Raw genomic sequence first — 12,459 nt, 5'->3', positions numbered from 1 at the left:
GTTTGTTTCTTTTTGAGAGAGAGAGAGAGAGACAGACAGTGTGAGGAGGGGAGGGGCAGAGAGAAGGAGACACAGAATCTGAAGCAGGCTCCAGGCTCTGAGCTGTCAGCACAGAGCCCGACACGGGGCTCGAACTCAAAAACCGTGACCTGAGCCAAAGTCAAACGTCCAACCGACTGAGCCACCCTGGCGCCCCAAATGTATCAATTCTTGAACGTGGGATATCTTTCCATTTATTTAGGTCTTTTATGTCTTTCAACAATGTTTTATAGTCTTCAGAATATAAGTTTTACACAACTACTGTTAAGTCATTCCTAAATATTCTATTGTTTTGAAAAAAAAATACTGTTGGGTGGTGTATTATAAATGAAAGTCTTCATTTCATTTTCAGAATGTTCATTGCTAATGTATAGAAGTATACATTTTGTATGTTAATCTTCTGTCTTGCAACCTCATTGAATAAATTTAATAGTTCAAATAGTTTTTCTCTGGATACCTTAGTATTCTCTATATAGCAGATCATATTATCTATGAATATGTATTACTTCTTCCTTTCCAATCTGGCTGTCGTGTCTCTTTTTCCTTCCTTAATTGCCTTGGCTGGAACCTCTAGCACAGTGTCAAATAGAAGTGGTAAGAGCAGACATTCTTAGGAAGAAAGCTTTCAGTCTTTCACCATTAAGTATGATGTTAGCTGTGGATTTTTCATAGAAGCCCTTGATCAGACTGAAGACATTTTCTTTCAGTCTTTCACCATTAAATATGATGTTAGCTGTGGATTTTTTATAGCCCTTGATCAGATTGAAGAAACTTCCTTCTGTTCCCAGTTTGTTGCATGTTTTTAGCACGAAGAGGTGCTGGATTTTGTCACATGCTTTTTTTTCTCTCTGTCAGTTGAGATGGTCGTGTGTTTATGGTCCCTTTATTCGGTTAATACGCAGTACTAACATTGATTGACTTTTCAGATGTTACACCAACCGTGCTTTCCTGGTTGTGAGTCCCATGTAATCATGGTGTGTAATCCTTTCTGCATGTTGCTGGTTAGGTTTGCTAGCATTTTGCTGATGATAAACTTTTAAGAGAAGAAGGGGAAATATTAAATTGTACAGTATTGGGTGGCTCAGTCGGTTGGGCGGCCGACTTCGGCTCAGGTCATGATCTCGCATTCGGTGGGTTCGAGCCCGGTGTCGGGCTCTGTGCTGACAGCTCAGAGCCTGGAGCCTGCTTCAGATTCTGTGTCTCCTCTTCTGTCTGCCCCTCCCATGCTCATGCTCTGTCTCGCTCTGTCTCGATAATAAACAAACACTAAAAAAATAAATAAATTGTACAGTATCACACAGAGTATAGGTGTAATTTTTTTTTTTTTTTTTTTTAAAGAAAACCTATTTCCACATTTGATTGTCTTTGAGTAGTGGGATTATGGATGACTAGTTTTTCTGTGGTATCGTTCTCTATATGTTTTATAGCTCTGTAAAGGACCTTGATGATCTGGAGTCAAAGGTACTGCTGTGGCTGCACAGACGGGAATGCCAGTCCCAGCCAGGCCAGGCCGTGAGGAGATGTGCACCTTCACACACAGTAGGCACGAGTTGAATTGGCAGAGACTTTCTGGAGGGCATTTTGGCACAATGTGTCAGGACCCAGAAATTCTACATTTAGGAATTTGCCATAAGGAATTATTTGGACACCTGTGCCAAGATGTGTGTTGCCGTGTGGAACAGAAGTATCAGTCAGTAGATTACAGAGCAGAGTGAATAATATTACTTGGGTTTTTGATTATGTGTGTTTCATACGTGCACTTTGAAAAATCAGGAAGAGTGTGTACCACACTGGGAAGTTTAGAGGTAGTCTCCTGGTGGTGGGGTCCTTAGGGAAGCTCTCCCCTAACTTCTCTGTGTTCTGCTTTGCTCATTTTAAAAATACGTTTGTGGGGCACCCGGCTGGCTCAGTTGGTTAAGCATCTGGCTCTTGATTTTGCCTCTCACAGTTTTGGGATTGAGCCCTGCATTGGGCTCCATGCTGACAGTTCAGAACCTGCTTGGAATGCTCTTTCTCCCTCTCTCTGCCCCTCCCCCACTTAGGCTCTCCCACGCACGCGCTCAAACTCTCTCTCTCTCAAAATAAATAAACTTTTACAATGTTTATTTATTTTTGGGACAGAGAGAGACAGAGCATGAACAGGGGAAGGGCAGAGAGAGGGAGACACAGAATCGGAAACAGGCTCCAGGCTCTGAGCCATCAGCCCAGAGCCCGACGCGGGGCTCGAACTCCCGGACCGCGAGATCGTGACCTGGTTGAAGTCGGACGCTTAACCGACTGCGCCACCCAGGCGCCCCAAAATAAATAAACTTTTAAAAAGTAAAAATAAAAGAAAAATGCCTTTGTGTTCAGGGCTGAGAACTGGCAGAGCACACTTCCTCTGGGGAGGTGGTAGAAAAGTGTTTTACTGCCTAGGACCTGTGATTTGGAGGGGCAGGTGACAGTATGGGCCAGAATTTGTCTTCTGGATGCCCCATCCCTGTCCAGAAGGGTTGGTATCTATAGGAGGAGTGAAGACTTTCTGTCCCCATGCTTCAGTTTCAGGCCCCAGATTTCCCATGCCTCCTGCATGTTAACACAGGCCTTCTCCCTGACATTTGTCTGGGAATAGCATATAGGACCCACTGCCCGTCGTGGGTAAGAGGAGAATTGCGAGAATGTGACCGGGGCACCGAAACATCTGATATTTGTTGACCTTATTTTTAGGAAGCACAGATATAGTCTTTCCTTTAACTTAAACAAAAAATGTTGTGAAACAATTCCTGCCTGCCAAGGTTCAGAGGTCTTTCCCAGCTAACCTCCTGGACCAGATTTCATTTTCACGCCTAGATGCCAGCATTACCATTGCCGTGTGGATGGACTCCTCCTGGTAGGAGATGTTTTCATTCTCGCAAGCCCACTCCTGACCTTTGCCAGATGTCCTACCAGCCTTTCTGTTCCTCAGGGCTCCATTTTATTTGTGTTTTCTTGTAGGTACTGCTTCTCTGAGATGGCCCCCGTGTGTGCAGTGGTTGGAGGGATCCTGGCCCAGGAAATTGTGAAGGTAAAGAGTCCCTGAGGAGCAGATCATTGGTCCACCGTGACCTTGTCAGAGTGCCAACCAAAAGAACCATGACTGCCTTAGAGAACTGCCTGGTTTCTCTGACCCCATTCATCCTTGTTTCGTGCCCTATTTCCTTTCTTCCCTTTTCTACCTTATCCTCCCGCCCATCCCGATGAGCATTCAGCAAATGATCTTTGAGTGTCTGCTCTGTGCTGTGCCCGGAGCTGGGCATAGTCTCTTCAGGTGTACCTGCCACTGTCCCCTGACTGTACTGATTGCTTACGTGGTGCTTCTGACCCTTGTCACGTATTCTGCTTCTCACAGCTCTGTGAAATGGTACTGTCATGATCTCCGTGTAAGGGGAGGACATCGAGGCCCGGAGATGGGCCTCCAAGACCTGTGCCCTTAACTTCTACTTCAAGCAGTGTTTCTTTGTCCTCGATCGTGGCATCGGAGCTTCTTGTTCATGCACACGCCATGGGTGTTTACTCAGAAGGGGGCATTCGGTACCAGGGGAGCGTGTGCATGGTGCTGGGAGCCCCATGGAGCTCTCCAGAGGGTGACCTGTGAACACGTTAGGTTTGATGGCATCGTCCCTCTCAGAAGGGAAGTCAACTGGGGGTCCCGTAACTGGTAACTAGCACAACGTTTTGAGTCTCTTCTGGAACATTTGGGTTGTCAGAATTCTAGCATATTCCCAAATGCTTTCTTTGGGACTTAGATACTTGCCCAAAGATGTTCACTTTGCCTTTTGTACGTCCTTGACTGCTTCAGTAGATTGGCGGTGATGATTTGTCCTTTTTGTTCTTGGAGTGGAGTCGTGCCTCGTTAAATGATTTTCCGAGCCCATTCACACGTCATCTTGGAGCTCGGGAGAGGCATGTGGAGACCCCACTCTCGCTACTTTGTCTTGAAGTCAGTACGTCTGCTCTGGAGACATTTGACTGAGTCTGATGGTCCTGCCACCGTCTTCTAAAGGCTCTTGCTTCTCTTTCCTGGTCCTTCTCTCTGAACCAAATTCTCTCCTTCAGACCCTCTTGTGTCCTAGGGAGCAGGGCGAGCACCAGGGAGGTAGAGGGAGAAGAGAGGGATGTGATGGCCGCGCCGTTTGCCTCGCTCGTGCCTTCTGGTGAGCCCAGACTGCCGTGAGAATCGTGGTGTGTGCGCCCGGTCGGTTGGTAGGGCTGCCCAGAAGCCCGCGCTGAGGTTGGGAAGCTGCCTGTAGACAGACTGGGCGGGAAGGAGGGCGGCGATGGAAGAATCCTAAGGGAACAGACGCGTTTCCGTAGCCTGTTACCGTGACAACACCGCAACAGCGCGTATCGAAGGCCCACCTGTACCCTCACTCGGACCGCGTTCTTCCCATGGATGTGCTCATCTCTTCCTCACAGCAACCCTCGGAGGTGGGAACTGGTGCGACCCCTGAGGCACAGAGGAGGAGCCGAGGCTCAGAGAATGGTGGCACCAGGGTCCAAGCCCGGGCCGTCTGGCCTTGGAGTCTGTGCCCCTCCCCGCTCAGCGCTTGTGCTTCAGGTGCTGTCCGCATGGACCCGGGACACCGTCTCTGTGTCTTCGGCCACACTTTGTACCCCCCGCCGAGAAGCTGCTCCCTGGGTTTTTCACGTGGGATGGAGATTAGGGGTCGGGGCAGCTGGCCTTGACCCCGTTGTTTGCAGTGGCTTCCCTGCATCCCAGTCCTAACCTCTAATGCAGCCCCCTCCTTCCTGCCTGCTGGGGACAGCTGTCGCCCGCATCTTGTTTCTGTTTATCCCAGACGGCCAGAGTACTCTGCATTCTTGGTTGCTGGGTGTGTTTGGAATCTCCTCCTACCCCCATCTTGCTTGAGAAGCACTTTACCTTTTGCCCCGTGTTCACCCCATGGCCTGGTGTCTTGTCCCTGCCACCCCACCCTTACTTAACACAGTATTGCCTTCAGCCAGTTGGCACCAGGGTTCCACAATCTGAGGGCCGCAGACCTTCCCCCTTCTCTCCTGACGACCATCTGACCACCCATAATAATAAATGTTAGGAGGCGGGGGCAAACGTAAGTCTCTTCCCTTGGAATCCTCTTCTTTTCTTCCTTCCTGCCATCATTCCAAACACTACATCTTCCGTCCATGTCCCTTGTCCTGTCATGCTAGGTGTAAGTCGTCCTTCCTTTGTCTCCCGCTGTCCCTGCTAGGCCTCCCTGCCTGCAGTATGGCGGCGGCCCCGTTGTATCACCTCCTATAACTTGAGTTCTAGGGTCTAGAACTTCTAACTGTGGGCTCTTGGGCCCTTCCACCCGGCTGAGTGCCTGGGATCTCCTCACAGTTTGGTGAGAGACCCCCTGGCTCCTGTTCATAATAGCACCTCCCACTTTTTGAGAATTTATTACGGGCCAGACGCATTGCAAGCTTGATCGTGTTTCATGTTCACCAAAAACTATACCAGGCAGGTGCTGTCGATTTGCCATTTTGTGTGTGTGCGCAGGGAAGCGAACCTCTGTCTTAACCATGCTTCAGAATCCTCAGTACCTAGCACGATACCTGGCACAGGGGTGGATGCTCTAGGTGGTTTCCGTGGATGGTTGAACAACCACTTGAAGTAGGTAGAATTATCCCCATTTTACAGATGAAGGAACAGATTGGGATTAGTGCCCAGTTCAGAGAGAAGTTCAAGATATTTCGAGCGTGTTCCTAACCTTGTAAAAAAGGTCCTTTAAGAACGACAGGCATGGTGCTCCTGCCTAGAAGTTTTTGCTTGGATGACGTCCGTGTCTTTAAAGTTTTTTTTTTTTTTTCAACGTTTTTTTATTTATTTTTGGGACAGAGAGAGACAGAGCATGAACAGGGGAGGGGCAGAGAGAGAGGGAGACACAGAATCGGAAACAGGCTCCAGGCTCCGAGCCATCAGCCCAGAGCCTGACGCGGGGCTCGAACTCACGGACTGCGAGATCGTGACCTGGCTGAAGTCGGACGTCCATGTCTTTAAATGGCAGTCCTTTTTGATTAAGAACCTCTGAGAAAACTCATCAACATGTATGAGTCCTTCCTCTAGTACACATGATTCAGCATGTAATTTCAGGAGGGCTAGCCCCATCTTTAAGGTGCTGTGGGGTCCCCTGGGTGGCTCAGTCGGTTGAGCGTCTGACTTCGGCTCAGGTGATGATCTTGCGATTCACGAGTTTGAGCCCCATGTCAGGCTCCGTACTGACAGCTCAGAGCCTGGAGCCTGCTTTGGATTCCATGTCTCCCTCTCTCTCTCTGTCTCTCCCCAGCTCGTGCTCACTCTCTCACATGCTTGCTCGCTCTCTCTCTCTCTCTCTCTGAAAAGTAAATAAAAACATATTAAAGGTGCTGTGGGGGTGTGGCACCTGGGTGGCTCAGTTGGTTAAGCCTCCAACTTTGGCTCAGGTCATGATCTCACGGTTTGTGGGTTCGAGCCCCGTGTTGGGCTCTGTGATGATGGCTCAGAGCCTGGAGCCTGCTTTGGATTCTCTCTCCCTCTCCCTCTCCCTCTCCCTCTCCCTCTCCCTCTCCCTCTCCCTCTCCCTCTCCCTCTCCCTCTCCCTCTGCCCCTCCCCTACACATGCTTTGGCTCTGGCTCTCAAAAATAAAACATTAAAAAAAAATTTTTTTTAATGTGCTGTGTACTTCTGTTAGCCTCGCAAAATAATCGCCATTTCCATGGCTAAATAGTACCTCCCAGCCTTTCTGGATCTTAGCCCCGGCCCACCATGCAGAAGATCGCAGGAAACGTGTCTCCTCCTAGGAGAGCCGCTTCCGCATCAGTGTGTGGCCCCACAGGTGATGACGGCTGCCGCCTGCACCGTGTCGGGACAAGCTGCCTCCTTTCTCAGTTGGACAGTCATAAATAATTACTGCTGCCCATGGCCAGCAGGCTCCTGCACGTGGAGTGTACTTTCAGGCAGTTGAGGTACATCATCTCTTTTAAGCCTAGGACGGTACAGGTAGTGTTTTCATCTCACATGGGAAAACGGGGTTCGGCGAGGCTAACTGATTTGTCCAGAGACCCCCGACTGGTAAGGGACAAAGCAGAAGCCTGGCAGGCACAGTAATGTTTCAGACATGGCCCGTTAGCCCCCGGGAAGCAAAATCCACCTCCTTTGAGAGCCAGTGCCCAAACTGCGCAGTTTTAGAAGATCTTAGTGCTTGAGGTTTTTTTCTTTTTCTCGCCCTGTTATCCGTTTGAAAGCATCTGAGCTGAGCCCTCTTCTTGTTTTTCTCCCCAGGCCCTGTCTCAAAGGGACCCTCCTCACAACAACTTCTTCTTTTTTGACGGCATGAAGGGGAATGGGATTGTGGAGTGCCTTGGCCCCAAGTGAACCGAGATCTGGCGGCCCCGGCGACGCTGGCCTGCAGCCTGCCCGCGCCTTCCCGTCCCCTCCCCCCACGAAGGCGGCTCCAGGTGAGGGAAGAGCTGAAGTCTTCGGACCGGTCCAGACCATCTCCTGGGAGCAGTGAGGTTGTGCAGACACGCGACTTGCAAGCGCCAGCAGCTGCGAAATGCGGGGCGTAGGGACTGGCCGCCCCCGTCCCGGCACCGTCCAGGGCTGTTCACTGGGCATCGCCAGAGAGCCCCCTGTGATGCGTCCCTCTGTCTGGGTGTCGCCAGGCCTCTGGGGCACCGCGGGAGATGCCCGCCCAGAACCAGCACGCCTCATCGCTTAGGATCCTCTCACCACCTTCTTGGACTTACTCCCCGCCTGATGTCATACAGAGAAGAAGACGATGACTCCAGGTGGGGAGTAAGGCCGGGCCCCGTGAAACACTAGTGGAGCCACAGTCCCAAATGCAGACAGGTGCCCTAGAGCGGAAACGACGTGGCAGGCGGGATGTATTTCCTCCAGAGTCGGAGATCCCGAAAAACAACAGGTGCCATCTGGTGTGCTGTTCTGGAGCTTTAGTTCAGGATTAGTTGGGTTTCAGCCTGGATTTTGGAAGAGAGGAAATGTTACCAAAGTTCCCTCGGGCATTAGGGCGAGACCTTGCAAAGTGAATATTAATGGGAAAACTTGTATTAAAAAGGCAGGTGCCGGGGTCCCAGCTCCTGGGGATTCTGATTTACTGGGGTCCAAGCTAGGATGTGAGAGCCCGTCCTCTTGGAGCCCCCATCCCCGATGCAGCTCAGACCATCCTGGAGGCTGTTGCTTTCGAGGGCCCCGTCAGTCCTTCCTTTCCCCCCTGAATTGCAGCTGTTTGTGTGTTTTTTTATATTTTCTATATTTCCTTGGTTCCTTAAAAAGGAATGATAGAAATAAAGTTATTTGCTTTAGGATTTGTTTTTCTTCCACATTATAAACATTTTCCTGTGACAGGAAGTGATCCTACCAATTGCTTTTTTTAACCTGAAGAAATCTTACTGGATGCTTCAATGTGACTCAGAGATTCCTCCCCTCCATCACCATTCCTGCCACTGTTTTACTGGGTAATGCATCAAGAATTAGATTGTTCAAATTCTAGAGTGCATAGAAGCTTCTGGTTCCACCTGTCTCTTGAATAATTCAGGTCCATAGTGGTTGGTCTCAGTGACAAGAATTATATTTAACGGGAAAAGAAGAAAGAAGTAAAAGAGGTGATACTGAGGCTGCCTTCTGTTTAGATTCTCTGTGTACCAGGCACTGTGCAGACTCACAGTCACAATAGCTTCGTTTTATTTTATTTTTCAAAGTTGATTTTGAGAGAGACAAGGGGGGAGCAGCAAAGAGAGGAGAGAGAATCCCAAGCAGACCTTGTGCTGTCACCACAGAGCCTTGATGCGGGGCTCGAACTCACGAACCATGAGTTCATGGCCTAAGCTGAGAACAAGAGTTGGATACTTAACCTACTGAGCCACCCAGGCGCCCCAGCTTCGTTTTAAAGTTCCGTGACACTTCAGTAATGTGCCTCAAGTCCCACAGCTGGTAGAGGTCAGAGCTTTCGTTGGTTCAGACACCGGCTTTGTCTTGACTCGGCAGCCTGAGTATGTTCCACTTCTCGTCACCCTCCTTGGTTTCTCCCTTAACGTAGGAGTGTGTGAGGTGTGAGTCTGGCCCGTTTGAACAAATCAGATCAGCAGCTCCTTTCGTATTTGCGTCCTGCTACAGTGAGAGAACAAAAAAATGGTCTCCCCGGGAGGGGGAACTCAATTCCCCGACTCTCCTGGTCACCTCTGCCCTTCCCTAGGGGGGGCTAGGGCTGTGTTTCTGGAGGGGCCCCTTTCTGCACCCTGTCAGTGTCAAATCAGGGGCACCAATTATCAGTGTGTGAAAATCCCCTTTCTTTGAAATTTTGAGCTTGGTAATGTGGGGCCTTGGTCACAAGGGGGAGCAGGTGGGTCTGGATGGATAAAAACAAAACTGTCATCCTAGAATCTTTTCTGACGCGTTTCAAACTTCACCTCTGTACCCCTTGTGGCAGAAATTGAGTCATCCAGAATGGACCCCTCGGGAATCTAGGGGTGGTGCTGGAAGCTGCCAGCCTCAGGCGAGGAACGTCTTTATTCTCGTATCTTCACATTTCATATTCTCCCATATTACATGATAGTATTACCATAAAAATGGATTTCCCCAAGTCTCCAGGAAGAGCACGATGATTATCCTGTGGTTTCTAATCCCTCCGGGAGATTTCTAGCCTACTTGGGAAGGAGGATCTAATCTGTAAGAGGTAGGGGCGCCCTGGTGGTTCTGTCAGTTGAGCGTCCAACTCTTGATCTTGAGTCAAGTCGTGATCTCACCGTTCAGGAGTTCGAGCCCTGCATCGGGCTTTGCGCTGACAGCGCAGAGCCTGCTGGGGATTCTCTCTCCCTGTCTCTCTCTGCTCCTCCCCCGCTCAAAATAAATCAACTTAAAAAAATTTTTTTTAATCTGTAAAGGTAACAAATACTTTTGGGATGCTAGAGTTGCCAAACGAAAGGAAGTGGGCTGACTTCGGGCCTGCCAGGTTTCTCCACTCCACACCCCACTTCTGTTGTTTGTGGTATGTGTAGTAGCCAAACTCTGTTAAGTGCTTAATGTGTCGAAGCCTCAGAACATTCTAGTGGAACAGGTGCTACTCAGAAAAGTAACACATGCAAAGGTAAAAAAGTACAACAATAAAAAAAGCTCTCGGTCCCATCAGAGCCCTACATTCTGTGGTTTCCCTTTGCAGTGCAGACCCCTTTTGTCAGTTTCTGGCAATTTTTTTTTTTTTTTTTTTTTTTTGGTAAATCCAAATGTGTCTGTCTGTTGAGGTATGTCCAGTTTGCCCTTTTCAGATGGAGAAATGGAGGCTTAGGTCGCGGTTGGCAGGTCAGAAGAGCCTACTGATAGCTAACCTCCCCACGCTGACTGCCTCCTGCCCTTAACAGCACTTGTACTTTAGCTAAAGTGATCCTCACAGGAACCCCGCGGGGGTGGACGCCCATACTGCAGATGAGGTCACAGCCTCCCCCAAGTAAGGGCCAGAATGTTAGCTGACGGGGAGGCTGCTATGCAGGACACTTAGTAGACACCATCTAGTTGCACCGCTGCTTGTCACTGACTCAGGTTTTGCCTTCACGAGGTCCTGAGACCTAGTGGTCACCTCTGAAACCCGTCAGGCAGGCCCGGAGTTGAGGGAGGGCCTTCAGCTCGATCCAGAAGGACAGGTAGGTTTTGTTTTTAAGTTTGTAGTAAAACATTCAAGCAACACACATACATAGGGGTGAAAAGTTGTCGTTGCCCCCGCTCCCTTGCCCACTGCCAAACTCGGGTATTTTTTCATATCTGCCTCCCAGAGGTCACCCTTGGCAGCCTTGGAGAGTGAATCCTTCCAGATTGGCAGGTTTAAATTTTTTAATGTTTATTTTTGAGAACGAGCACACACAAGTGAGGGAGGGGCGGAGGGAGAAAGGGAGGCACAGAATCCAAAGCAGGCTCCAGGTTCTGAACTGTCAGCACAGAGCCTGATGTGGGGCTCAAACCCACAAACCTCCAAGATCGTGACCTGAGCTGAAGTCGAACGCGTAATCGATTGAGCCACCCAGGCACCCCCCCCTTTTTTTTTTTTATTTTTTTTCTTTTAAATCAGACTGGTAGGTTTAAATGCAGACCCTACCATGTAGCTATGTGACCTTGGACAAGTGACCATTTTGTGACTCTGTTGCCCCATGTGTCAAACGGGGTAATAGTACATTCCCCTGATATGTGGGAATTGAATGAATACATTCTTTGAATGGAAATTGCTCTGTGTTAGTTACTGTTACGCACATGTAGAATTAGCTTTTCTTGCATCTTGCTTTCTCTATGTCCTGGAGGTCCTTGTCAGTGCATTGTGCACTGAGTTCCAAAACCACACTGAACCAGAAGCTATTTAATCAGTCTGCTGTTGAGTGACATTGAGCTGGTTTCCTTTGGACACACTTGGGAAAGACTTCCCAAAGTCTGACATCAGGGAGTGTATAAATGCATTTGGGATGTTGATTCCTTCCAAAAGACTAGCATGGTAGCATTTTACATGTCATTTGTTGTTTGGAGAGATCATTTGGGCCCGTAGTGCAGAACTTGAAAGGTTTACAAAGACATGCAGTCTTTTTAAGGAAGAAAAAAACACCATAAACAATGAAAAGTAAATCTGTCCCTTCCAGAAGCCACCATTGCAGGGTGGGATTACTGGAGCTGGGTGGGGAGCACCAGTTCAAGTTGGGTATTAGCTTGCTAGAGGGGGCACAGCTCGCCAGTGGCAAAGGTTCAGTCCTGGACCTCATTCGCCAGGTGCTCCGAGTCTCAACTCTGCCAAGTTGCAGGACTTCAGCACCTTGGTTCTGAGAGAAAAGGCCACAGAGGTGACTTTAGGTGTTTCCATTCCCTCTGGAACAAGTGAGCCGCCTTTTGTGTTCCTAAGAGAGCTTTGGACTTTGCTAATAAAGTCTGGCCTTCTCTGACTTTGTCCCTGGACCCCTGACTCTCCATCTAACCTGGAGAGTTAGGATTCCCCACTTCCAGTCCTAAAAAATGATAACTAAGGTCTATTAAAAAGAAAATACAAGGGCACCTGGGTGGCTCAGTTAAGCATCCGACTCTTGATTTCGGCTTAGGTCATGATACCGCAGTTCGTAGGCTCGAGCCCTGAATCAGGCTTTGCATTGACAGTGGCAGCCTGCTTGGGATTCTCTGTCTCCCTCTGCCCCTCTCCTGCTTGCTCTTTCTCTCCTCTCTCTCTCTCTCTCTCTCTCTCTCTCTCTCTCTCTCTCTCTCTCTCTCAAAATAAGTAAACATTAAAAAAAAAAAAAAAACAGTTCTGCTTATGGTATGATGCATTAGGTTTCTAACAACCGTCTCCCTGCAGATAACTATACATTCTAGACAAAATACCAAAAACCAAAACAAAACTACTGGAAACCTCAGGATAGCGATTAAAAAGCAGGTGGATTTGGGG

General features: G+C 49.0%; 1 protein-coding gene across 3 annotated transcripts in view; it reads left to right on the top strand.

Moving 5' to 3' along the window:
- Positions 1 to 8,362, top strand: part of SAE1 (SUMO1 activating enzyme subunit 1) — a 75,967-nt gene extending 67,605 nt beyond the window's left edge. For 2 of the 3 annotated variants that reach the window (XM_019819296.3, XM_003997616.6), the window contains 2 exons: positions 3,013 to 3,082; positions 7,317 to 8,362. In XM_019819296.3, coding sequence (XP_019674855.1) covers positions 3,013 to 3,082; positions 7,317 to 7,409 — 163 coding nt within the window. In that variant the 3' untranslated portion in view covers positions 7,410 to 8,362. The remainder of the gene's footprint in view (positions 1 to 3,012; positions 3,083 to 7,316) is intronic. The other variant, XM_019819295.3, reaches the window with a different exon arrangement.
- The last annotated feature ends 4,097 nt before the right edge of the window (positions 8,363 to 12,459 follow it).

Source organism: Felis catus, chromosome E2, assembly GCF_018350175.1.
Source record: "Felis catus isolate Fca126 chromosome E2, F.catus_Fca126_mat1.0, whole genome shotgun sequence".
In the NCBI taxonomy this organism is placed as follows: Eukaryota; Metazoa; Chordata; class Mammalia; order Carnivora; family Felidae; genus Felis; species Felis catus.
Note: the sequence above shows the minus strand (reverse complement) of the source record. Positions and strands in the feature narration are given on the sequence as shown.